We start from the raw sequence: 27984 nt of genomic DNA on the forward strand, positions 1-27984 counted from the left end.
GCGGTTATGGGGCTTGGACGGTGCGTGCCAATAGGACCGGAAAGGGCCGAATAAATTAAGCAGTGCTTCTCCGCGGGCCACGGGCGCGCGCTCACACGGCACATCCGCTAGCGGAGCTGCCTGGAAACCCGCTGGTGCACCCCCCCACCGCTCTGCGCTCGGTGGTTGGGTCCGCCGACGGCCGCCGCTGATTGGCTGTTGTCGGGGAGGGGCGTGGCGGTGGAGGACGCTCGACCTTCGCGGGTCTCTCAGTCTTTCCCGCCATGTCCTTTGTGGAGAGTTGGAGGTCTGTAGGCCCGCGTAGGCGCCGTCAGGTTACCCCAGGCCCTGTCACTCGGTCTGTGTATTCCGACTACACTCAAGGGAATAGCTGGAGTGAGGACGGAGACGAGGGATGCGACCAAGTGGCCCGCGACTTGCGAGCAGAGTTCTCGGCCAGGGCGTCGTCGGAGTCCAAGAGGGCTCCGCTACTCCCACGGATCGGGGACGGGTCGCCAGTCCTGCCGGATAAGCGCAACGGCATCTTCCCGGCGACTGCGGCCAAGCGAACCCAGGCTCGGCGGTGGCCCATCCAAGCCCTTTCCATTCTTTGTTCGCTGCTGTTCGCCGTCCTCCTTGCTTTTCTCCTCGCCATCGCCTACCTGATCGTTAAAGGTACTGAGATCCAGGCCTTGAAAGGCTGTCCAGCATAAAGTCGAGCCAGTACATCACACGCCCCCATTCACACTTTCCTCCCAAAGCTTTCCCTCGAAACTGTTACGGTACTTTGTCGTCCCCCCCCCCCTTTGTCTTCTCTCCTTAGATGGGCGACCCTGCTCCATAATGAGTGTAGAAAAGATCCACACTCTTAAATGCTGTAAAGGCATTGAATCCTTGAGTTGAAACATAAGTACGGCTTATGTTAATCAGAGCCCCTTTTAAAAGGATCAAAAAGTGTATGTAACAAAAATAGGCTGTTGATGTTCTAAGGCTGAGGTTTAGAGACGTGCTGTGTATACGCTTTTCTCTGATCCTAGATACATTGAAGGACAAGGATTTCTCCCCCTCATCCCGGGTTTCTACTTTTATAGGCAAATGGTTTTTCTTTGTAACCAAGTAGAGTTATTTCAGGACAGTCTGTTCTATATACTACTTAGTCAGAAATTGGCATATGTTGTCCAAGTAGGAATGTTCTGAAAGACGCTCTTCCCTTTACCCCATTGGGATTTGTTGTATGGTTTAGTATTTTTTGAAGTGGAAAGAGATTTGAATTTAGTTAGTGTTGCTTTTGCCAGTTCTTGAGAAACTGAAACATGAAAGCAGTATCTTGTATTAAAAGGATTCAACGCTTTGTGATTCTCGTGTTACCTTTACGAATTAAACTTTAATCTCTCATTTTCCCCACCCCCTAATGGGCTGCAGGTGGCCCTTGAACAGTTTTTTTTTTTTCTCTCACTTCAACCACGATAGATTTGTTGTGCACTTAGTTTATTTTTCTTTTACAATAAAGTTATATGTCCATAAGTAGAAGTTCATTTCAGAGGACATTGGTATTTTGGAGAATTGAGTAAAGAACTGAATTCAAATTCTGTTATGCCCTTAAGTTTCTTTGTACAAATTGTCTTCAACACACCTAGGAGACTATTCTCATGTTTATGGAAATCGGCTCTTGTAGAGGTAGTTGCTTGAAGGTAACTGAGGTGGTAAATCAGAAATTTAACTTAGCTCTGACTTCAGGGTACTTTTGACAACTGAACAGTATCTTTGCTGACTTTGGATATTCATGTCAGGAAGGAACACTACTCTTCTACCTAAACCTCTCTTTGTGTTTACAGAATTGCATACAGAAAACTCGAAAAATGAAGATGTCGTAGATACGGGGCTGTTAGGTATGAACTGATAATTTTATTAATCCGGTCACTTATTTTGTTTTTCCAAGTTATGTTTAATGTTATATAGGCTTTGGGATAAATATTTTATATATACCACGTATAGCTGATTCAGTAGTGTTTTTTATTTATGTGTTTGTGGTAAATGTTACTATATTTCCTTTATAGATATACATTTAGATATTTTTCATAATTTTTGTAATTTTAAATTGAGCCGCTAATGCAATTGTACAGTATTCAGTATAACTGCATGACTTTGGTCCACTAAATTCTTAGTTTCTGATTATGTTTTGGAAAAAACTCCCTATACTGCTGCTTCAGGAATTTAGAACTAGAAACTTGCTCACAAATTTAGACAACATAAATAGTATCTGAACCAGACTTCAGAAGACTTTATTGTTCACATTTTAGTAAGCAGTTTGTCTTTAGATAAAAATTTTTAAATAAGAATTATTTCCCATTAGCATCTAGGTGAATCAACTCTGTTCCTATTGTCCAAAATGTCATACATTATGTAGTTTTTAGCTTCCTACTGAAGAGGGTTATTGATGTTATCTGTCCCTTTTATAAACAAATTGAAAGACTTTAGTACTTTACCTATTTGATATATTTTACTATTAAAATTCAGGAATGAGGAAAACAGCATTTTTACAGCAGAAGTAACTGCCAAGACAAAACCCTGTATGAGCCTCTGATCTAGTGGAGAGTAAATTCAGTCACTATCACTTAATAGGTTTAACTCATTCAGATTCATGGGAATTAATTTTAAAGTAAGCATAGTTTGGCTTATAGAAAGTATATTTATTATATAGCATTTGAATGGGTAATCTTTTCCAACAGAGAAGCATTCTTTAAAAAGACAACTGTCTCAGGGTTGAGTGTGTTGTACTTCAGTGACAGACACTTTGCTTAGCGTACACGTGTTCTGATCTTCAGCACCACCCAGATAAACAAACACGCAAATGCTTGTCTCAGAGAAGCACTGCAAAGGTTATTGAGTTATTGAGGCAGTTGTGGTAATGCTTGTCCTTCTGTTTCTGAGTTTGAATTCTCATCTGTTTGGGAATAAATGCACAGCCGGCTTTACAAAGTATGATAAATTGATAGGAGACCTCTGAGTAAACTTTTCCTTAACAAAGACAGATAAAAGGAGAGGCCAGTTCTAGTAAGGGTCCCTGAAATCAATGATAAATCTATTAAGATACCAAGAAAAAAATGATTCATAATCTTACCACAAGAAAATGACTTAGGAATTACATCCTTATTCTCTTTACAATTGATACAAAAGTTTCAAATGAGGATATGAGGAAACAGCCTAAGTTTTGAATAAACATGTTGAAATTATCAGCTAGGTTATAAAAAAAGTATTTTGTACTGTCTTACGGTTTCTATTGTTGTGAAGAGACACCATGATCATGACATTTTTTATAGGAAAACACTGAATTGGGAGCAGGCTTACAGTTCAGAGGTTTAGTCCATTATCATCAGGGTGGGAAGAATGACAGCACACAGGAATATATGGTGCTGGAAAGGTAACTGAGAGTGCTCCATCTGGATCAGGAGGCAGCAGGGACAGAGTGAGGCACTGGGTCTGGCTATACTATCTGAGACCTCAAAACCCGCTCTCAGAAACATACTTCCTCCAAAAAGGCCACACCTCCTAATAGTGCCACTCCCTGTGAACCCATGGTGGGGGGCATTTTCTTTCAAAACACCACATATACCCTTGTTGTGTGAGAATGATTTTATCATTTTATATTTACTAGACATTTTAGTTTATTACTTGTCTTTTGGCTTAACTATTGCTATTAGGTCTGTTATTTTGGTAGTAGGTTGATTTTCTAGAAAAAAATAACAAGAGCATAGTAAGTGCTCAACCTTGAGAAGAGTTCTTTTTCTATAGACTTAAAAATTTGGGGTTGGGGATTTAGCTCAGTGGTAGAGCGCTTGCCTAGCAAGCACAAGGCCCTGGGTTCGGTCCCCAGCTCCAAAAAAAAAAAAAAAAAAAAAAAAATTTTGACCCCTGCGGATATTTTTAAATACTGATCTAGGGCTTGAATAAGTCTCAGTAAAGTAAGATGTAGCCGCAGGAACAACATTCCTCATTTGACGTGTGTACTTATTAATCTGGTGACTTGCTTGTATTTTTTTTTAAGCTACTTTTAAATTATGATTCAGGCCAAGGTTAGGTCCAAGCATATTTGCTTTTATGAATAGTTCTGATGCAGATACTCAAAGGACCGTGGGTTGAAAACTACCTTTAAATAATCGAACTAGGTGCTGTGTGAACTAGGTGCTGTGTCTGTCCCCAACACACACACAAACTTTTCTTTCTTTCTTAACTCAACTTTTTTCGAAAATGTATTCAAGAGTGATTAAAGGTCCTGGGAAGTAAGGGCTGGAACGGTTCAGTGGTTGAAAAGCATTTGCTGCTCTTGCATAGGACCTGGATTTGATTCCCAGCCCCCACATAGTGGCTCACAACCATCCTTAACTCAGTTCCAGGCTGCCCACCACGCTTTTCCTGACCTCCAAGGGCACCAGGCATGCACATGGTTCATAATGTGTGTTCACAAAAACAAATAGTAAAGTAAAATAAACCAGAAAAAATTCTGAAAGGTAAATTGTAACAGAGTAGTAAACAGTGTAAGTCTTAATACTTGTTAAGACATCTTCTTCTAAAGTTGCTAAGGTACTGCAGTGGGCTGAGTCATCTTTGTTTCCATGAAAAAAATTTCTTCATGGGTAGTCTGTTTTTTGTTTCCAGTTGTGGTTTTTTTGTTTGTTTGTTTTATTTTATTTTGTTCTGTTTTGGTTTTGTTTTTTAAAAAAGGTTTGTTATGAAGCAATAGAAGATCATTTGGGAGTTATTTTTGGATAGGGTTTCTCCGTGTAGCCCTGGCCTTCCTGGAATGCTCTTTGTAGCAAATCATTCCTTTTCCAGGGACGTTAATAAAACTATACATTTCACTCACTCCTCTTTTAAAATTGTTCTGAGACCAGATTGATTGTGCTAAACATACAATGTCGAATTACTTAATTTTGCCTCTTGGCTTTTGTATTTGTTGTAGTTTTCCAAGTTTTGTCACATTTGACAACTCAATGTTGCAGTATTCCCTGCAGTCTTTAATATTTCTGAGAATGTAGCATGATAACCTTTCATTTTAGGCAAACTTAGAAAATACTAAGAGAAATACATGAAATTGCCTTTAGCAGAAAATACTTAAAATACAGAAAATACTTAATCTAAAATATGCAGAGCTACGTGTATCACAGTTCGTACCATATAAACATTATATTGTGAAATTTGATGGAAAGCTTTTAGTGACTTATGAAGCTTCTAGACTAGGTCTGACTTATGTTCCTTAGACTCAGTTACTTGGGAAGATGAAGATGATAGTTTGCTTGAGCTTACACTCTCTGGACCAGCCTGCATAACATAGGAAGACTCCTAGTTCAGAAGAAAACAAATCAACTGACCAATGTATATGCATACACACTCACTTATAAACACAGCTTCTAAACATGATTGTGCCTATCTCTCATTAACATTTCTTAAATTCTATATGTGGTAAAGACCTGATTTCATTTATTTTTCAATAACAAGTTATTCTTGTTTTTGAGCTGCTCAAATAATTTGTGTACCTGACAAGTTTCTAGGACTTCACTCATGTTGAGGGAAGAAATAATTGACAAATACTGAGTTCAATCTTAAGTGAAATCATTGAAAATTTAAACTTTCTTTTTCAGAGGACTAATGATGTTCCTACCATCATGACTTTATCCTATCAAATTTTAGAAATATGATTAAAAGTTTCATAGAGAAGTTCTGGAACTAACCCATAGTGAAGTAGATGTTAAGAAAAGCTAAATTCTTCCTTAAGTTCAAAAATTATAAACTCGGAAGTTGGCTTAAGGTATGATTTTTCTAATTAAACCCACACACAAACTATTAAGGAAAAACACATTTATTTGTACTTGTGCTGGGTAACGCAAATATTTCACCTAAACGTCCACTGTTGTAGTACCACCTTTTAAAGATTGTATGACCTCATTAAAAAATAAGTAGAGAAAAGAGAAAACAAAAGTCAGCAGACTGGAAGGATGTAACAAAAATGACAGTTTATCGGGGTTTTGCTTATAGATTGTTTAATATTTGTACCAAATGTAACAGGAATGTCAGAAAGAACAATCCTTTCAAAAGAGCAAAACTTCAGCCAGGCTTGGTAATGCTGATTGGGAGGCAGAGACAGGAGAATCAGAAGTTCAAGGTTTTCCTTAGCTATGTAACAGTATGAAGGCCAACTTGGTCTCTAAGACCCTTTCTTAAAAAGTAGTTGTAAGAGGAAGAAAAAGCACAATTTTAAATTGACTTAAATTAATATGTTCCACTGTATACAATTTTTTAAAAGTTTAACATACCGAGTATGCCAAAAATGTTAATACCTTTATTTAACATTTTATGTCCATCAATATGTTAGTTCAAAAAAATGCATGAAGCTGTTTGCTCTGGTGTATTGAAAAAGCAGGTGGAAAGAATATAGAGTCAACAGAGTTGGTCATTAGTAAGTTGTTTAAAGTTGAGTGATACTTATGAATTCATCATACTTCTCTCTCAACTTTTTAATGCAAAAAGTTTATAGAAATACAATTCTAAATATTTATCTATAAAGTAACTGAATCTTCAAACTAATTTATTTTGAAAAGTGCACTAACAAATGAAATTGAGTACAAAATCTACACTCTCCTTTTCTTTGCATTGGTTGTAAACAGAGTCCAGTAAGTTTCAGTTCATGAAAAAGATGAAGCTTCTTCATTGTATCAACTAATAAATTGAGTTCAAGAGACGATAGCTGTATGTACTTAGGTCAAGATCTGTACTTTTGAAAGCAGTTCACACTGAAAATCTGTAATATCTGTGTAATGTGCTGAGTCCCCAATGTGATTTGCAACATCTTTTTTTGTAATAGTGAAAAGACTAAAATCTATGTTATGAGACTGTGTACTGATAAGAAAAGCCTACACCGACTACTGCTCTTTGAAAGCAGTAAAATAAGATCTTATTTCTGGATGATATACAGATAAGATCACTTCACCTGAGTTCTTTGTATGTTTATTCCCAGTACCTGCCAGCTTTTAGGAAGATGCAGCAGACTCTGAGTTAACTAACATAGCTAGCATATAGGGATAGCATAAATCACAGGGGAAAGAAGACTTCATTTTCAGTTTTTAATCTCAATTAAATACTAAGTTACATCAATTTCTAAATAGTATTCAAATGTTGCCTAAGGATTAATTTTGGTGCTATCATGACAAAATTGTTAGAGTTAACTTCTGTTTTTTTATTTATTTATAGATGAGATTTGTAAGTTTTAGAATCATAGGCACCATTAGACTACAGTTTCAGTGCAGCCTTAGTCTTGTTACTGTGACATAACTTCTCAGTCATGCAGCTTTTGATTATTTCAGGTTGAATATAAAAGTAGTTAAAATGTCCATGATGAGATAGCACTGAGATTGTACAGTAGTAATTAGTATGGACAATCTCAAGAATACTTTTTGTGTGTTTGAAAAATAGCCCTATTACTTTTTGACTAAATTCAGTTATATAAATAGTAGCCAGAGAAAAAGGAGATTGCTGCTCGCAAGAATAGTAGTAGTAAATGTGACAGGAGTGCTCTGAAAACTCTGAGATTTTAAGTGGCCAGGTACTGAGTTGTAAATGTTATTTCCTTCTTTACCTTTTTTGGTATCTAGAAGTTTTATCATTTCATCACAGTTTGTAATCTTGAATTTTTTTTCTTGATTAGTTGTTTTAGAGACTATAAAATTATACTAATCTTGGAGTAAACTTTTATTATGCTTACTTCTTTTTGGAGATGCTCACTTAAGCAACAAATAACACTTACTTGCCATTGTAAACATTATTAAATTGTAGTTGACAAATTTTGTAATTTTTGCCGTGTTCTTACTAGGTAACATGAAGGTTGATTCTCAGCCTTTATGGTTGCTGATCCCAGACTGGGCTAAGATTCTAGAGCCTGGGAACTGTGCCTGAGTTTTGAAATTGAGGTGCATTCTGGCGACATTTGCTGCAGTGAGTTACTGTTGAACTATCTTGCATCTGTTTCATCTACTATTTCTGTACCCCATACAGAGGTATCTACAGAACGATCTTTGGGCCATCACCAAGGTGTGCGAGACTACATTCCTGTCTAGGGTATTACTTCTTCTGGGTGGCCATGTAAAGAAGCCCGATGGCACTCTTCCTTTCTATCACAGGTTCAGGGCAAACACAACAACCATGTTTATTCCTAGTAGGAATATTGTTCTCTTGTTTTCCATCTAAGTACTTCATCTGTATCCCAAACAGACCATTAGTTTTTCTCTTCTAGAAGCTTTATGTTCACCTTTCTATCCCTGATTAAATTTGTATACTAGCTCTGTAATTTTATGAGATAAAATCGGAGAGAAGGTATTTCCTCTTCTGCTTTGCCTCATACTTCTTGTGGGGTAACAAAAAAAGGAGGGTGGTGCAGGAAAAGGGGAACTATCAAGACAAACATGTAGGTCAGTCTTTCAAAGCATTTCTACATATTCTTATTGTTTAATTACTTTGGCTTTTTACATGTCCCTGCTACTAAGCCCCACAAGATTTACAAACAATCCAATGCATATATTTCTTACCTGTTTTGACCTGCTCTGATTCTGACTTGGGCTGGTTTACTCCTTCTTAGGCAACCTGGTGGTTCCCCTGCTCCTGGGAGGTCACCATATTGATACCAAATTAGTGTGGACATCTGATCCAACATAGTGCACTACAGCCCAGAACTCCTGGACTCAAGCGATCCTCCTATTGCAGCCTCTCTAGTAGCTGGAACTATAGGCACACACAGCCTCACCCAGCTCTTACAGCATTTTTGGGTAGCCAGGAAATTGCTAATTCTTCTCATTCTTTGATGGTTTGTCTTTCCTTCTGGGACTCTAAAACATCTCATGTGAACTTTTTAGTAAGAGTATATCTTGCTTATTAAGAAGCAGTCAGAATATGATACATATATTATAGTACAACTTTCCTGACCTTCTTCTGTTTAAAAAGGACTGTCTTACTAGAGAAATTGTTTTGGAACCTGCTTTTACTTTTACATCTTTGAGGTAGGGTTTCATATAGCTCAGGCTGGCCCTGAATTCCCAGTATATGGGAGAATGAGCCTGAACTTCTGGTCCTTCTGCTTTAACCTCCCTAATGCTAGGTAGGATTACTGGTATCCCCATCACTGTGGAAGGGCCCAGTACTTTGTACATGCTGCACAGGCAGTCTTCCAACGAAACCACATTCCCAGCTATGTTTCTTTAATTTTTAAATAGATTATTAAATAATCACATGGGCCAGCTGTGGTAGTACATGACTTTATTCCTAACACTAGGGAAACAGAGACAGGTGGATGTCTGAGTTCAGAGCCAGCCTGGTCTACATAATGAGTTCAGGATAGCTGGAGCTACATGGTGAGACCCTGTTCAACCCCCTCCCCCCAATTCACATGGGTAAACATCTAAATACTTCTTAATAGGCTTCTTCTGTTCACAATTTCTTCTCCCTAAAGAGGACCAGTGTTAAATTCTCAAATCTTCACTGGGATATTTTTTTCAGCATCTTTATTGAAATATTTTTTCCATATATAGCACATGTACATATGTATCTCTCTATTAGATAAAATTTTTAAGCAGGTTTTCTGTGTAGGTCAAGTGAAGACTGACTTCAGGTTCATGGTATTACTTTCTCAGTTTCCAAAGTTCTGAAGTTACCAGTCTATATCACCATGCCATTTTGTACCTTGTTCATTGATATGTTTTAGAATTTATTGTGCATTGTGTGTAGTAAGAATTCAACCACGTTTCCTTTCCTAGGTAGTAATGAAATGTTTTATGGTGTAAGGGAGTTACTAGTGATTAAATTCTATCTATTATGCAAGGATCTTACATTGGGCTATATTCCTAGCCTACATTAACATAAATTGTTTTTTATAAGTTCTTGCTCTATTACAAACTTACCTTCCAAATGCTATATATTGCTCCTCTGGGTTCATGTGTTCATGCTAATTGTTAAATATATTTAGGTCCTATAGCATTCAGTATCTGATAGCAATGTGCTATTGAGTATTATTTTTAATATATAAACCTTAGAATTTTTTCAAGAACTACAGCCTTGATCTGAATTCTCATATTATCTCCTTAGAGACCTTAGGGAATACAAAATTTATTTTTAAAAAATTATCACAGTCTGTAGCTACTAATCTATATGCACTCCTATTTTTTTTAACCAAAATTTCTGTGAAGACAAATGTGCTTTCTGTTTTGTCCCCATTATGTAATACTGTACCAATACAAAATAGTTATTGAGTAGGTGTCATGAACTGAATTTATAAAAGACTTTTTAAGAACTTGAAGTTTAGTAAAACTGGGGACTGGGGAAGTGACAGGAGTTAGTACGTGCTGTGTGCTGCTTGCGCAAAGGGTAAGGTTTGGTTCTCAAAACCCTGTGGCAGTTTGTAATCGTTTGTCCCAGTTCCAGATGATTTGAGAGCCTCTTCTCACTTTTGCAGGCACCAGGCACACATTTGGTTTACGTAAATGTATTGAGGTAAAACTTTCATAAACACGAAATTAAAAGTATTATAAGTTTTTAAGAAATAAAACTACTCCCACTAAGGAGAATTAGATTAACAGCAGTTCATTATCCCTTTAATATAATGAGTTGAGTAGTGTCTAAAGCTCTTCAGATCAATTTATTCCTGTGTCCTGTCACTCTCTGTATCTTGTGCTTCAACTTGAGTGCACTGTAATACCATGATTTTGATTTGATTTCTGTGAGAAAAAAGTTCTAAATAGACCAACTTAAGTTCCTAAGATGTTGGTAAGTTGGAAGACAACTTTAGTTATATACTGAGCAAAGATATTTTCATAGGAAAACTATAAAGAGGAAATATTCTGCAATTGGTTAATTTATCAAAAGTGCTTGTTTTGGAGTGAAAGAAAGCACTGGGAACAAAGCAGTAGCAAATGCCAGCCAGCTATGGCTCATGAAGTTAAATGAGAACTGGAGAAGCCGTGCTAATGCTGAGAGTACATTGTTTTGACTGTTTTCATTGTAGTTGAATGTCATAGAACCAAATTTCTTATATTTTTAGCTAGAATTTGTCTTCATTTACACATATAATAACTTAAAATACTTAATGCTACAACCTATAACTGTGTTCTAGTAATTTGAACATTGCATGGGTTGAAAGGGTACTAAGCTCAAATCTCCTAGGAGATTTACATCTGGACCTGAATATCCTGGTTTAAATAATTTTAATAATTTTTCCCTCTCTTCCCATAAAGGATTCTGGTCTCTGCTGATAATATCTCTAACTGCTGGATTATCCTGTTGCAGCTTTTCTTGGACAGTGACTTACTTTGATTCTTTTGAACCAGGAATGTTTCCGCCTACTCCTCTTTCACCTGCTAGGTTCAAGTAAGTGTTTCTAAGTTTATTTTGTTTGTTTGAGGTATGTGTATGTGTGTGTCCGTGTGTGTGTGTGTGTGTGTGTGTGTGTGTGTGTGTCCGTGTCCCTGTCCCTGAGAGTGTGTGTGTGTGCGCGTGCGTGTGTGTGAATGCGCGCGCACGTGCATGTATGCACAATAATGTCAGTTCTTTAAAGACACTAAAGTTATAAGAACCAATAAGCTGGGATATGTTGAAGCTCTAGATTTCAGTATATAAGACAGAACAACATAAGATTTCTTTTCAAATGTTTGGGCCTCACCTTAGATAATTGGAGAATGATGTTTTAAGTTCCCTATCTAGATAATGTTTTTTTTTTTTAAATACTGAAAATCATATATCAAAGAAGTGGGAAATTTTTGTTACTGTTCTTTTTAGGTATAACAGTTTACAAAGTCAAAGTTTGAAAAGTTTTAGTGATGCATGTAGTCAGATTCAACAACAATTTTATTCACAAATTAGACTTTTTTTTCAGGATTTGACCCTTCTGTTTTAATTAACTTGCATATTTGGTGCCCAGTGTAGAGATCCAGACTAGAGTAGATGTGTTTTGGTAGTGGAATTTCTTTTCATTGTATTTTCTGTTTTTCAAAGAATATCAGAAACTCAGTAGCTAATGGTCTAGTACTAGAGAGACTTCCTCTTTGAATAGTATTTGCAAAAAACTTCAGAGATCTCTAGTTTTATACAAATGGAATTGGGAGGGAGTGTAAAGATGTGAAAATTAATTCAGTAAAATTTACATGTATTATGACAGCTGTTACCCTACCTCTTAAACAAAATATCTATTTGAGGACCTCTATAAAGATGAAGCCATAATAGTGATAATTATCAGTATTACTATAATACTGACATAGTTTTTGATATTACTTTCATTATTAGTTAAACTTCATGTATTTTCCTCCCTCAAAATATGTGCTTAAATATTTTGGTTTTACTTGAAGCAAAATGTGAAAGTACATATTTTATAAAAAAAAATATTTATCTAAATGCATGTTTTAAATGTTTCATTAATACTCGTGTGTCTGAAATGTGAATTGTATGCCTGTGGATCTGAGTTTAAAGTGGATAAATATTTAATTCACAAATATAGGAAGAGTTACATCTAATAGTGGAATACCATACTATATAGATTACTTGGATAGCATTCAGTCAGAAAGCTTATTTGGCTAAGACATAACAGAGTTCAAATTTATATTGTTTTGCTGCCCATTAACACCCAGTACCTTTAATAGCGTCTGTAAATCTTGTGTGATATATTTAATTTTCTATTATTTTTATTTGACATCTTCCCTGAATGCTAGTCCTTAAATTTCTAGATGTTAGTGTTCTAAAGATCAGGTAATTAATTGTATAGTTATAATAAATTAATTTTTTTATTAAATTGTAAGTAGAAATAAAGAGCCTCTATTGTCAGATGTTTAGAAGTCATTAAAATAAGATAGTGTCACATCACATACTTTTTCTACTTGGTCATCTGGTCTTAAAGAAGTTTTTAAACACTTACAAATATATTTTAGTATACTGTGTGTTAATTTTTACAAGAAAATATAAAATACCAAATCATTTGTTTATTCAAGCCAGATCTAAGTATACACATAAACACTCAAAGTGATACAGTTTGAAATGCAGACATTGCCCTCTAGTGTTCATGAAAACAAACAATTACTTGATAAAGGGCTAAGAATATTTTCTCTGTGTAGCCAGTAGAGTGAGTCCTTGCACAGGAAAATAGATTCTTGTGAAAATATTGAAATCTTTTGACTACTTATAAATCAGAAATATTATGTTTTAATAGAAGTAACTTTATAATATGTTATCTTACTACCTAAAATAAGGTTAATATAAGCACGTTTCTTGATTGTTTAAAAATATTTCTGATTCTTTGTTAAGGTGGCCTTGCAATGTAGCTCAGTTGCTGAAGTACTTGCTTAGTGTGATGTGGTCCTGGGTTTCATACCTGGCACTGTACAGTGTTAGTTGTACATGTGTGCAATCCTAGCTAGTTCAAGGCCATCTTTGGACTGCATAGCAAGTTTGAAGCCAGTCTGGGATATATGAGACCTTGTCTTGAAAAGAGAAAAATATGAGTGTGGAATGTGTGTATGTGTCCTTTAAGACAATGGAAATAATCAGGAAAATTACTGCCAACATTTTAATAAATGTTTTTCCATTCTTTATTTTCTTTATGATTATTTTAGAAATGGGAGTTGGGATCACCATGTGTATACTATTTTTTCATGATACTTAATTCATGAATGTTAATTGGTTTTATTTAAATAGTGTTGGTAGTTTTTACAGAATAAGACATGGATTTTAATAAAAGAATTTCAAGGGAAGAAAATCAAAGCTATTATGTTTTTTTTAACTTTTTTTTAACTTTATGAGTCACATTTTACTGAAACAAAATTCTCAGTGAAATATAAATGTAACATTTCTTGCTATTTAGTAAATACAAGGTGAAACATTTAATGAAATTAGCATTCTGAATGAATAACTAGTTTACATTGATACTAAAAATGAAACACTTTTTTGTTACTTAATTATATTTAACAGTTTTATTATGTTTTATTCAATTGTGTGTATGTATGTGCTGCTGTTGCTGCATGTACATATACCATAGCACGTGTGTCAAGGTCCAGAAGACAATTGAAGGAGTCACTTCTCGCCTTCCAGCATGTGGGTTCAATCCATCATTTAGAATTGAGTTCAGTTCTTCCAAGCTTAGTCATTAAAGTGAGATAGCTAAAGATCACTTACTTTGTTTACCCGCGGAACAATCTTGCCTTCTACCAATATATCTTTTTAATTTAGCTAAAAATACTCAGATGAATTTTATTACACACAAATAATCTGAATGTGCAAGTTGCTTCAGTTCTTGGAACTTGTTTTCTACATGTTATAAAATGGAACGCACTAATGATAACATCTCCAGGTGGCTTAATTTTATAAATTCATGGAACCATGTTCTTGTCAAAGTTTAAGTACCTTTTTGAAAATGTATCTTTATTTTTATTCCCAAAGTGCTTATATAAAAGTGAAAATTTTCCTTTATTATACTTATTATATGGAAAACTTTGTCATAGCTACTTGGAGTTTGCATTGTTAAAGAACAAAGCAGAAGTTTGGGTTTGGGGAAGTATGTATAGCATTCCTTAGTTGTCATTAGGTTATAATTTACTGTAACAATCTTGTATAATTTACTATTTTTCTGCAGTATCACATGATCATCTCCAGCTTACTTCCCTCATTCACTGGATCTTAGGAGTGAGTTCCAAGCAAGCAAATAAAGTGCACCTATAGCCATTACTTAATGTTGTGGCATCCGTCTATATAAGGCACTGATCCACATAAAATTATTGCATACAAAGAGAATCCACACGTTAAGTTATCTTGAGGCTCATTCAAGGATAGGCCACTGGCAGAACCAGATATTTTATTTAAATCTTTGTGATTGGAGAAGTTAGGTAGAATATCTACCTTGAAGTTGAATTCTTCTTAAAAGTACAACTTTTTTTTCTTTTAAACTAGTACTTTAATACTAGAGATGTGTTAGGGATTCCAAATGACGATGATAGAGGAGCCAAGTCTCTAAGCCACCTGGAGATGTTATCATTCGTGCGTTTCATTTGATAACATGAAGAAAACAAGTCAGTCCCAAGAACTGAAGCAACTTGCACATTCAGATTACTTGTGTGTAACACGATTCATCTGACTATTTCATTTGCTTCATTAACTCATTGACTTCTACATTATAAAATAAATTAAAGGGTTTGGGGATTTAGCTCAGTGGTAGAGCGCTTAAGGCCCTGGGTTTGGTCCCCAGCTCCGAAAAAAAGGAAAAAAAAAAAAAAAAAAAAGAAAGTTGTTTAAAATAAATTAATAGGAGGCGTTTTACAAATTTTTCTGTTGACAACTAACGTTAAGCTTTTATAATATGGCAATTTTACCTCTGCAGTGCTAAATAAGAGTAATAACTTTGTTTTTAACATCTGTCCTCATATTCATTGTTTTTTTCAAATCAGTGACACTTTTTACTTTAAACCCCACACATTACACATTACTTTTGTATGGGCACCATCTAGTGGTAAATGATCTATCTATAAGCTTGCAGTTACTCTGTATGCGAAATATAAAACCATTTAATTATCGAAAATCCTACCTATAATAGAAATATTACTTGTAGACTAGTAATTTGTAGAAAATTGAAAAACTTGTTGCTAACTTGAAAAACAATGTCCATTGTTTAGGTCATCATATTTAACAACTTATATTTTTATACCCTTTGTAGAACTATAAAACCAAAATAATGTAGTCATTTCAAAGTAAGCCCTTCTGGTTTGTTGGTTATACATTTTACATTTAATACTTGCATTTAAAGTTAATTTGTATAACCTAAAACATTACAAGGTGTCACGTACATCTACCTAGGTCTGGTGGACTTCCTTATTTAATTAGCTCAAGCTCAAAATATTGTGAAGGGAGTTACAAGTTATACTAAGAAATCTCTTTTAAACTTCCTCCAGTGCTGAGTTTGAGCCTTGGGCCTTTCACTTGCTTAGCAAGTATTTTGCAGTTGAGCTATATTCCTAGCCCTAAGGAAATATTTTCTGTCACAAAGATAGATTATTATTTTATACTATGAATATAAATCAAGACATTTCCAAGGAGAAAAAACAGGTTTGTGCTTATAATTACAAGAATGGAGAATTCTATTATGGAATTCAAGTATACTAGAGGTTACTAAGCTTCAAGTTTTAAGCTGATACAAAGTTATGTGAAAAGAAGAAGTATATCTTTGGGTAGCAAGATGGCTCAGCAGGTTAAAGATGCTTCCTGCCAAGCCTGGTGGCCTGCGATTGATCCTCTGGAAGGAGAGAATCCCTCACAGGTCGTCTTCCACCTTGACTTTTATATTTATACCATGGCACACACCTCTCCCTCAACTAAATAATGTAATTTTATAATTTTGCAGTTTTGTTATATCATGTATTTGAATCTAAAGCTTAGATTGTTGAATAACTTAGTAAGAAATTGATTTTCTATTAAAGATTTCCTGAGTAACACTGAAGAAATGACATTCTGTGGTGTGGAGACTACTTCAGCTCTTGTAAATAAATCTTTGACCACCTTCTATAGTAATAGCTCAACTTGAATGTCACAACTAAAAAGGAGCCAATTTGACAGTGGCTTACTTCTTTATTAAGAATTATTTAGCATTCACAAGACTGAGGTAGGAGTCCTGCCATGAGTTCAGAGCTGGGCTGCGTTACATAGTAAGTTCTGCGGGAGCCTGGAAGGAGATCCTAATGATCTTCTCCTTGTGCAGTTTAACCTTGACTATCTTTGTTTACAATATGAACATTTGTTAAAGGGCAGAGACTTCAAATGTTCCTAGGTCACTTTTTTAAGTCTGTGCTTATGTCATTCCTCAAACTTTGAAGCCATTTGGAGTTAATAAGTCAAGAAAAGGTGTTATAACTTGACTCATAGTATTTATGCCTCAGATGCATCTTGAATTTATTTCCCAGAATGAGGCAAATCAGAACACATACACTCATTTTATAGAAATCACAAATTCAGTCCTATATTTTTAGAAATTTGCTTTTCAGTTATATTACTGGTTGTTTTATTGCTTATTTTTGATAAAAGATTAATAGTCAAAACAAACCTTATAGTTGTGAGATTAACAATTTCTAAAATTGCGATAAGGTTAAAGAATGGTTTGATCTTCCCACAAACCTATTTAAAATACAGTCTACAGAATTAGCTAGCCAATCTGTAATATTACATTTTTGAGATACAAACCAATGAGTATCTGTTGCTTTTCTGACATTGTTGTCTTTTGTTGTTGTTGTTGTTGTAAATAATTGGGTTACTCATCTTTCTATTGCACTGTCAGCCACAGATATTTCATACATACCTTAGTTTCTCAAAGTACATTTTAAATATTATTAACCTTAGCATGCCTCATATTTTTAAATGCATTGTATTAAGTGTGACTTAGAATCTGCTGCTTGGGTGTTTCAAAAGAAGAAGGTTTTTAAAAATTACTTTATTAACTTATTTTTATAAGTTTATTAAAATGTGATACTTTTACATGCTTGACTTCCTCTGGAAAGCATTCTGTAAGTAAGTAGATGCTGAGACAGTTGGAGTTTCATGTGATTTTTGGTTGAATGTTGTTATTGGTATTGGGAGCAAAGTAGAATATCAAATATAAATTTCCTGGCGAATTCTAGATTTTAGGGTTGGCATCCCATGTTACTGTACTTTTCTATATACCCTTGAGACTTTGTTTTAAATGTGTTACTAGGATTATTCTGTACCTTCTCATTGCTCTTCACATTATAGTTAGGAAAATATATAATGGGTAATAGAGCATTATAGGAAAATGTGGGTTCTCTTAGGCAGTAATATAAATCTGTAGATTAAGAAAAGTGGATGATTTTGTATTTAAACTAGAAATTTCTTTTCCAAGCACACTAGATGTAACGTTGATTACAATGAATTAACTCTGTCCTCTTTTGTATAACTTTTGGAAAGCTGCTTCTTTGATGATTCAGATTTGTTATTATCATGAACTAATGGAACAGATGGCTAATTGCAGTAGGAGGAAAAAAAACTACTGACAAAAGAAGTAGATCATGGACTTAGCTTTGACATCTGAGTGTCATGAAGTTTCATTAACTAGGGACTGTTTGGAGCCGTCAGTTGCAATGAGTATATTAACAGCTATATTGGTGGTAGCATAATGTGGCTTCTGGGAGAGCCATATGCATGTCTTATGAAATATATACTTTTACTCCTGCATGAAGATATTGTATAGATGAAATAAATCCTTTAAGAAATTACACTAACATTCCTAGCTTCCTTGTTTTCATAACATGATCTAGCTGATTGTTTGCTTTGTACTTGTTTGATATTGTACTTGGTGCGCTGTTAATATATTTGCTTGTGAGTTTTAAAAAGCCCAGGCAGCACTGAGAATACTGCGTCTATTCGAACCACGTTTTATGTGTTCAGTAACTGTCTTAGTTATGGTTTCCACTGCTGTGAAGAGACACCATGACCATGGCGACTCTTGTAAAGAAAAACATTTAATTGGGGCTGGCTTACAGATTCAGAGGTTTAGTTCATTCTCATCCTGGTATGAAGCAATGCAGCGTACAGCAGACAAGGTGCTGGAGAGGTAGCCGAGAGTTATACATTTGGATCACAGGCAACAGAAAGAAAGTGACACTGGGCCTTGTTTGAGCTTCTGAAACATCAACGCTCACTGCCAATGATGCACTTCCTCTAACAAGGCCACTCCTTCAATAATGTCACCCTGTATGAGTCTATGAGAACCATTTTTATTCATATTACCACAATATTTATAAATTATAAGAAACAGCTATTATAATAGAAAGTGTTTTGAAGTCAGGAGGTGCTTTTAAATCCAGCTTATGCTATATACTCCAGATAAAATCTTGATCTACTCAGCCAGCAGTTAATATAAGTTACTGCTTAAATCAACAGATGAGGGCTAAGGAGATTGCCCAGCAATTAAGACTGCTTACTGCTTTTTCAAAGGATCAGGGATCCATTCCCAGCACTCACATTTAGTAACCCACAACTGCCTAGAACTCTAGCTCCAGGGATTGCCATTGTGTCTGGAAAATTATATAGTCTTAAGGATAAGGCATATTTCTTTAAATTACATGTTAAAAGCAATAATTCACATCTTAAGATACAACTATTAACATTTTCTGAAATTTTGTGCTTTAATGGCTAGTGGTAGAGCACTAGGAGGTCCACTAAGTGCTATAGACTAGGAGCAGCAGGAAAACTTAGAATATATTGGTTTAGAACTTTTATTACACATTGATTTTTACACACTTACATACTTTAAATCATTTTAGATAACTTAGAATACATAATAAAATATAAATGCTATATTTGTTTAGGGACTGATGACAAGAGAAAAATGTCTACATGTTTGACACATCTCCCTCCAACCCCCTAGAGTATTTTGAACTGAAGCTTGGTAAAACATGGAAGGGTGATATGGAGGCATGGAAGATCTGTTGTAATTGAAATGGTAGTCAGTGTTCTTGTTTGTTTGTTTGTTTTTGTTTTGTTTTTTAGGGGGGGTTCTTGTTTGTTTGAATTTTAAGTTTAAAGCAAGACTCTGTACTATCTGGTAAGGTTACTCTGGCTAATAGCTTCACATAGCTTCAATAATATGAGAAATAAAAGCTAGCTAGTTCAGATAGTCTGAAAGAGTAGATTAGTGAGAAGTGGTTTATCCCCTACCCTGCTGAACCAGTTAGACGAAAAATAAGTTACCAGTCAACTTATAATATGAACCTTAACCCAGTCCGGATAGTTTAGAGAACTATCTGATTAAAGCAAAGTCATTTTGCAATGAAGATACCGTTTTAAATTGCAAAAAATTCTGCCCTAAAATTTTCTCTTGTTAGGTGAGAATATATGTGAAGGAAGGAAAGTGCAAGAGTAAATAAGGTATAAAAATGAAGATTCCAAGAGAATTGAATCTCGTGTTCATCTCTGTAGCATAGGGGTTCACTTCAGATGAACTAAGTCTTAATAAAAACAGTAAGTTGCCTAAATTATGAAAAGAGGCTGACTTAAGACTGGTATTCTTATTCTTTGTTTTTTTAAGTAATTTATTTGGAAATTTGGGTAATTGTTTATTTAGTGCCTTAATTTCTGGTTCCTTAAATTGCTAGTTACTGAATTTTAAAGTGTTCCATTTATAAAAAATAATAAAGCTAATTCTACATTTATTTTAGGCATTACTATTAAGCATTAATAAAAATATATTAATAGAAATTACCTTCAATATAAAATCTGGGTGGAAATATATGCTCACTAATAAATTTTACATATTTCATTTGTGTGTGCCCAGATATGGCCACACATACCATGGTATGTAATTGTAGGTTCACAGACAACTTGGAGGAGTCCATTCTCTTCCTGCTTCATGTAGAACTGGGAGTTGAATTTAAGTTGTCAGGTTTGGAGGCAATTCATGTCACTAGCTCTCTCTAGTGAATTTTGATGAGAAGAATGGTCTTGAATAAGCAGGACAAGAATAATACAAAGTAAGATCACATACGTTTTATAGATTTATTTGTACGTTATTTAGATCATGTGGTTTAGGGTTAGGTGTTTGTTTAAAAGGAAGAAAGAAGTAGAGAGTAGTAAATGAACGCTCGTTTTCATGCTGTATAGCTAACATTTATTTGCTATGCAAATATGTAGTCTTCATAGCACCTTTGTTAAGGTAAATTTGTTGTCAGTTTTATAGAGGAAATTGAAGGCCAAAGAGATCAGACAACTTTTCTATCTTTATACCCCTTGTAAGAGGTCCTCAAACCCATGTCTGACTTGAGAGTTTGACTCATACCACTGGTGAGAACCACATGAGCCCTTCATTTTGTTGTGTCTGTATTGTTGGAAAAGATTTCTTTGAAACTAGACTAAGATAGTTTCCTTTGTACAACTCATCTTCTAACACGGAAGTTGTCCTATTACAATGAACCTTTCTTTGTAACTATTTTCAGTCATTTTATTCTATTTGAACAGCATTTCCCATTTATTTCCACTTTCAGAAATGTAGTGAGAAATATATCTAAGCCTGATAAAAATCTACATTTAGGGTCCTAACTTGAAAAACAGTTTGCTTCTGTCTATTCTGTCTTATTATATGATCAAATGAACAATCATGTAAAGTTTTTTAACTAATAAGTTAACTTATTAATTTTTTATTATTGGATTTCCTTGATTGGTTCTTTGGAAATAAAATATGTGTTTAAATCCCTATAACATTGTTTCACTTTAAATATCAATAAGATTGGTAAGTAACCTTTTAATTGATAGAAAAAAAAAACACCTGTACACAAGTATGTACTCTCTTTGAAGTATTTTCCTATTCTGTCTACCTGAAATAGTCATAGAAGTTTACAATTACAAAGGATCCTAAATTAATACAATCCTGTCTTCTAGTTAATAACCATAAAGTCTTTTTTAAACGCTTTCTTTTTTTATTGGATTTTTTAAAACACTTTCTTATAAAATTTTTTTTCATTGCTCTTTTCCTTTCTCTTGAAACAAATTCCATATCCTCCCCTGTTCCCTACCACCAAGTTCATGGCACTCTTTCTAAAGAAAAAGTTTCAATAAGAAAAAAAGTGCAGGGAAAACATAGAGTCCATTTGTGTTGGCCTCATCATGGGGTCTGTCCCACAGTGTGGTTGTTATACCCACTGTCTTAGTTACTTTTCTACTGCTGTGATGAAACCATGACCAACTCTGGAATTAATTAAAATCCAAGTTAATGGGTTCACTTGTAAGATTTTCTTCTTAGTTAAGTCACTTGAAGTAGGAAGTGCCACCTTTAATATGGGCCATATCCTCTTCTGTGGCCTATATAAAGGAAAGAAGCTGCCTCTTTTTGCTTGCTTGCTCTTGGTCTCTCTGGCAAATCCATCCCTTCACTAGCATTAGAGCTTCCTCCTTTGGGACTCTGGCATACACTGAAGCCCAGCTGAGACCTGCATACTTGTGGACTCAGCAGCTGCTGGATTTGTAGACCTGTTCCAGGCACACAGTCATTGTTGGACTAGCTGGGCCACAGTCTAAATCACTTTAAGAAATCAGTGTTGGTGTTATAATGAATGTGCAGATATTCACTCTGTAAGTTCTGTTTCTCTAGAGAACCCTAACTAATATAGGAGTAAAGGAGGGGTTTTTTGCTTATGATTGTGAATCACAGTTCATGGAGGGAAGCCAACGCAGGTCTCAGCAGGAACCTGGGAGCAGAAGCTGATGTAAAGGCCATGAAGGAGTGCTACTTACTAGCTTGCTCAGTTTACCTTTTTATAGACCCCAGGACCATCAGAGTAGGGGTGGCACCACCCACATTGGGCTGGGCCCTCCCACATCAGTGACTAATTAAGAAATGCCCTAAGGGCTTACATATAGCCTGATCTTATGAAGGCATTTCCATCATCTCAGGTGACTGTCTTGTGTCAAGTTCACATAAAACTAGCCAACATACCCAATGGCAGTATTGGAGAAAACTGGTTTTCCTTTTGCCAGCAGTATCAGTAAATTTTTTTAGTTAAGGGTGGTCCACTTTCCCTTCTCAGCACTGAGGTTTTGTGTGGTTTGAACTTGTGCAGTTCTGTGTGTGCTTTCAGTCTTTGTGAGTTCACCTTTATCAGTCCTATTGTGTCTTTATGAAAGATGGTGATTCTATAGAGTTATCCATCATCTCTTTCTATTAAAACCTTTCTGTGTTCTCTTCCATGTAGATCTCTGAGCCTTAAGCGTTTTGGTAAAGACAACCCATTTAAGGATGTGTACTCAAGTCTCATTGTTTAGTTGTGAATGTCTCTGTTAATTCCCATCTACGACAAGTAGAGACTTCTCTGATGATGGTTAAGGGACACTCTGATTTCAGGGTATTGTGGTATATTTTCAGGAGTCATTTTATTGCTATGTTTCTTTAACAGAATAATAGTAGTAGGTTTTCCCTAGGTCCATGATTTACTAGTCTCGGATTCTTGGCCACTTTGGCAGTATAGAGTGAGGTTTTGCAGATCTGTGGAATCACAAAGACCAAGAGAGGGGGCAGAAAGAAAGGCTGGAAGAGAATGAAATGAAATCTTGAGTTCTACTTCTGGTTCTGTCCTTTTCTTCATACACCATACTGCTTTTATTATTTTAAACCTTGCCATGTTTCTTAAATTTGACAAATCAAAACTTATATCATTAAGGAAACTTGACATTATTCACAATTTTTTTTTTGCTCTTTTTCTTTTAATTTTCTATTTGGTACTCAAAAGCTTTTTGAGAGATAGGGGTATAGCTTAGTTCTCGGAGTGATTGCTTACCATTCATGGGGCCTTGGGTTTGGAATCCCAGCACTGGCTGCATAAATTGGGTGTGGTGTGTGTGGTGGTGTACTTTGGAGGTAGAGGTAGAAGAATCAGAAGTTCAGAGTCATCCCCACTGTGTAGCTATAGTAGGCTGAGACTCAGATAGGAGAACTTCATCCTCTTTCCTGTCCTCTTTTTTAATCTCTTCAGACTTACCCCTCCTCTCCCAGCCTGTCTCTACTCCTTTGGTACTCCACATCTTAGTGAAGATCCAGGATCCCCCTAGTTTAGTTCTCTCTGGCAGCCCCTTTCAGCCTCTCCTGGTAGCCGTCTCCATTCCTCTGTGACTCACTCCAGACCTGTAGACTAGCTCTGTACTAGGGAATCCACAGCTGGGACTCACACAGCCGGCTGCCACAGTTCCCTTTCTCGAAATATTTGAGTACATCCTTCATTTCTTTTTCTTTTTACATTTATTGTTTTCTTGTCTATGTTAGTTTGGCTTCAGGGGACAACTTGGATTCTGTGAATCAAACTCTGTTCATCAAACAGATGAACATGGCAAGCACTTTTATCCAACTAGCCACTTTGTGGGCTCTTTTATTATCTATGTGTGTATGCATTTGTGTACAAATACCATGGCACATGTATGGATGTGAGAATGTACCTTTTGTGACCCTCCTGCCATGGTTCCAAGTAGTAAACCTAGGTGTTAAGCTTATGTACTGCTGAGCTATCTTGCCAGCCCCTTTTTAAGAACATGCCATTCTACTACAGTAGTAAAAACAGTATCGTTTCTATGTAGTTAATGGGATACTTAGAAAAATACAAGCAAAGCTCTTATAAAAAGCAAGTGTCAGGAAAAAAATCACATGTACACACGTTTTGTGAAGTAGTTGAAACAGTAATTATAAGAGGTATTTCTTTGCTGTCATTAGAAACTTGTTGGAAGCTACTACAGTTAAACAACCATATTAGCTCACATTTGTGTCTAACTCGTTCACATAGGCTCAAAGGAATAGCTTTCTATAACTGGAAAAAATATATGATCAGGCTAAATACATGGAATAATTTGTATTTTAAGTTAGTGCTAAGTAAAAATGAGAACAGGGAAGTGCTATTAGTGGAAGACTTGCTTGTAATGTAACAAATTATGTTATTGCTACACACAGTGGAAAGCAGTTTTAAAAAATGGAGATCAAGTTCAGCACTTTGTACTAATAAAATTATTTATATATAGTTAACCAGGAAATCAGAACTTTTTTCCTAGTTTTCAAGATTTGTTATGTGTGTTTGTGTATGTGCATGTGCTGTGGTGTGTGTGTATGTGTGTGTTTGTGTGTGTGTATGTGTGTGTGTGTGTGTGTGTGTGTGTGTGTGTGTGTGTGTGCCATTTGTGCCTTCTGTTCTGGTGCCTATGGATGCCCTGGGGCTGGTATTATAGGCAATAATGAGCCACACAATTTGGATGCTGGGCAGTCAGTCCTCTGGAAGAGCAGGAAGCTCTCTTAACCACCAAACCACCTCATCAGTCCCTAGCAGGATTTTTAAAAGAGAATTTAAGATTTATAATTCTGTACTATTCCTGCAAGTGTCCAGTATTTTTAAACTTATACATTAATGTATAAAACATTAGAAAAACTCATTGTGATACCTTAAGTATTTACTGGTTTTACTTTAGATCTTAACTAGTTTTCTCATAACAAATTACATTTGTTCGTTTTTGTTTTTTTTTTATTTTTCCTGTTTTCTAGGAAACTGACTGGACATTCTTTCCACATGGGCTACAGCATGGCAATTCTGAATGGTGTTGTAGCTGCTCTCACTGTGGCATGGTGCCTTATGTAAACCCACAATAGAACAACATTGTTGGTGAAAGTCATTGTTTTTGAAGTTACAGAAATGAAATTGCCTACTCAGAAGACTGAGAAATGTGATTCATATACATACTATCATCATCATTATGGAAGACCTTATAGAGGCCATTTTTTAAATCTATAAGATGTTTACTTCATCTTTTTTTACTTTTGTGTAGTTTATATCTGTTACAGAAATTATTTCAGTGGAAATCAAACATGGAAACTTGAATACAGGACCATGCCTACCTTTCTATGCACATTTTACTTTTTACTAACATTAATATTACTGGTTGAGGTAGAAATATTTATATACTACATTAAGAAAACAGTACTGAGGCCAAGTGTATTAGCAAGACCTTAAAGCCCAGCATTTTGGAGAGAGAAGCAGGTTCTGTGGGTTCAAATTTAGCCTGTAGTTGCACAATGAGATCATTTCAAGAAAAAGAAGAAACAATTTCTATTCTTTGAGACTTTGTAGAAGCTACATAAATCAGAGTTTTTGATAATCAATAGAATGCATATGTGCACTTATATTTTTGTGGAGTATACCTAGGGGTTTTATATATTTTTATAATATTGAATTTGTTTTTAAAATGATTACATTTATACCTATATGGTTGTAAATTTTATTTCTTAGCTGGTGTAAACCTGTCCTTTAGTATTTTGTCTCTTTTTAAAAAGCATTAAAGTACATTGACTTAAATTTAAGATTAAGTAAATTTATTTTTTAACAAAAAGATACTACAAATTCAGGGTAAACTATTTGTTGTTATAATGTTAAGAAATTTGATTTCTATTTTCCACAATTAAAAGTATTTATTTTGATGTATATATCAGGGCAGCAAAACTTGTACTATTTTGTTTTTGGTAAATGAAAACCTAAAAATGTTGTATGTAGAAATGTTTGAACTTGTGTATTTTTAATCTCAATTTAGTTGTCAAAGTAGAAAAAGTATTTTGATGCTCTGTATGTGTACATATAATTAAACTGTAATATGTATGTTGTAATATATTATACATACTGTAATTGTCATGTCAAGTTTTTTTGTTATTTTCATAGTAATTAAGCTTTAAATGTTTTCTGTCTTGCTTGAGAGTTAAGTGTTTAGAAAGTCACATCAGTTTTAGAAAGTTGAATGACATACACAGCTGTTTTTCCTGGCTGTAGAAAAACTTAGATTAGGAAAACATTGTGTAATCAACATGTATTCTAGCTAAGAGGCAATGAATGTGTGCAGTGCATTTGCAGTCCTACTGCTCTTACTACACAAGGGTTCTAAAACTCTTGATGTTTTCTCTAGATTCTCAAAAAAAAATTAGAAGTGGCTAATAATGTTCCAATTGAAGTGAGATATGAAGAGGGGCATAGATAGGGTCTTATTAATACCAGTCCCATGACTTACTACTCCTACTAGTTACACTTGCTACAGTGGTTCTGTGCTTGTTGTTGTTTATTGGCTTTTCCATACAATCTATTTTGACTTTATTCTTTTCACACATGCCCTACCCTCAACTCTTCCTATATCGTCTCCTTTCCCACCACCCCTAACCCATCCAACTTCATGTTCTATCTTTCAGGGGGGAAAGGAAATCTGTTGTTTGTTTGTCTGAATGACTGTTCTTTTGTTCTCAGCCATTTTACCTTCTTCTACCTTTTCCCTTAAAGCACCCGTATTACAAAGATATGTTCAAACTGTAAAACTACTTTATCTCCTCTCTACCTGTGTAAAGCACCATTATCACCCCAATTTGAATGGCTCCTTCTAAATTTTTTGTGTATAGTGGCAAGATTAAAGTTATAGTCAATTTTTCAGACACAAGGTAGCCTCACTTATAATGAAGATACACAGGAAATATAATACACTATTTCTCTAGAATACTATATAATCCTTTGGAATATGTCTCTTCATTTTCCACACCTAATGTTGGGTTTCAGTATTATAAACCATGTATGAGGAAAGTGATGGTCCGAGGTTACTTGTCTTAGACCAAGCTCTCTCCTGTCCATAGCAGCTGCAGTACGAATAGGGTGATGTTATTCAAATCAGCCAATGTATCAGTTTGAAGCTAAGCTCTTGAACCTGGGAGACAGAATCCCAGGAAATGCTGGCAACCATGTGAACGGAGCTTAGTACAAAAGTTGAAGTGAACACTGCTAATGATATTCTCCTCTTTCTTGAAAACCTGTCATTCTCAAAACTCAGTTACAATGTTTCCATACATTTGTTTCTGCTGTTTACTTACTTAGTCTTTTGTCATCTGCAGAATGAAGATGGAGTCACCTAACAGTTGGAATTATCCATATCCATTAGATGCCAGCCCATCAGTTTACCTATGGCTGATGATCTCTCTCCAAGACTTCAAAGGAGATATTAGTATAAAGCCAGCTTCTGAGTTTAGTGCTTCATCAGAAATTTCGTTCCAAATTGAGTTAGGGATCCTTTAAATGCTGCCACAGTTTTGTACTATCAAAAATTAGTCTCTAGTTATGTATTAAGTCTAATATTCAATGTATTAGTTTCCCAGTATCTTTACCTGCTAAGTGGAAAAAAATACTAAACCAAGACATTTTAAACTGAAAACAGTGCAACAGTGTTTGTAAGACCTGGATAAGACACTTAATATAATTTGTAATTTCAAGTATATCAAGTATAACAAGAGCTGAAAACTAATAATATCAAGAATTAACAGAATTTCAGAGTAAACCTTTTGTATACATAAAAGCCAGAAAGACTGGAAATGCAAAGATATTATTTATTAATCAGTGTAGAATGGAATTATATATGTGTATATATATATATATATATATATATTGTGTGTGT

General features: G+C 35.2%; 1 protein-coding gene across 5 annotated transcripts; it reads left to right on the plus strand.

The window, feature by feature from the left end:
- Window positions 1-257: 257 nt before the first annotated feature.
- Arl6ip6 (ARF like GTPase 6 interacting protein 6) lies at window positions 258-27902 on the plus strand. 5 transcript variants are annotated; one of them, XR_015683291.1, is made up of 5 exons: window positions 258-654; window positions 1815-1868; window positions 11250-11382; window positions 25058-25236; window positions 27428-27902. XR_015683291.1 is itself a non-coding variant. In XM_087653816.1 (4 exons), exons 1-4 carry the CDS (start codon window positions 264-266, stop codon window positions 27606-27608), a joined length of 759 nt encoding a protein of 252 aa, XP_087509942.1. In that variant the 5' UTR covers window positions 258-263; the 3' UTR covers window positions 27609-27902.
- Window positions 27903-27984: the final 82 nt, after the last annotated feature.

The sequence above is a fragment of the Rattus norvegicus genome, chromosome 3, assembly GCF_021556685.1.
Source record: "Rattus norvegicus strain SHRSP/BbbUtx chromosome 3, alternate assembly SHRSP_T2T, whole genome shotgun sequence".
In the NCBI taxonomy this organism is placed as follows: Eukaryota; Metazoa; Chordata; class Mammalia; order Rodentia; family Muridae; genus Rattus; species Rattus norvegicus.

Coding starts and splice junctions, on each gene's coding strand:
- Arl6ip6 (XM_087653816.1), top strand. CDS start 264: ATGTCCTTTGTGGAGAGTTGGAGGTCTGTAGGCCCGCGTAGGCGCCGT. Junction 1,869..11,249: donor CGTAGATACGGGGCTGTTAG/GTATGAACTGAT, acceptor CTTCCCATAAAG/GATTCTGGTCTCTGCTGATA. Junction 11,383..27,427: donor CTTTCACCTGCTAGGTTCAA/GTAAGTGTTTCT, acceptor TGTCATCTGCAG/AATGAAGATGGAGTCACCTA.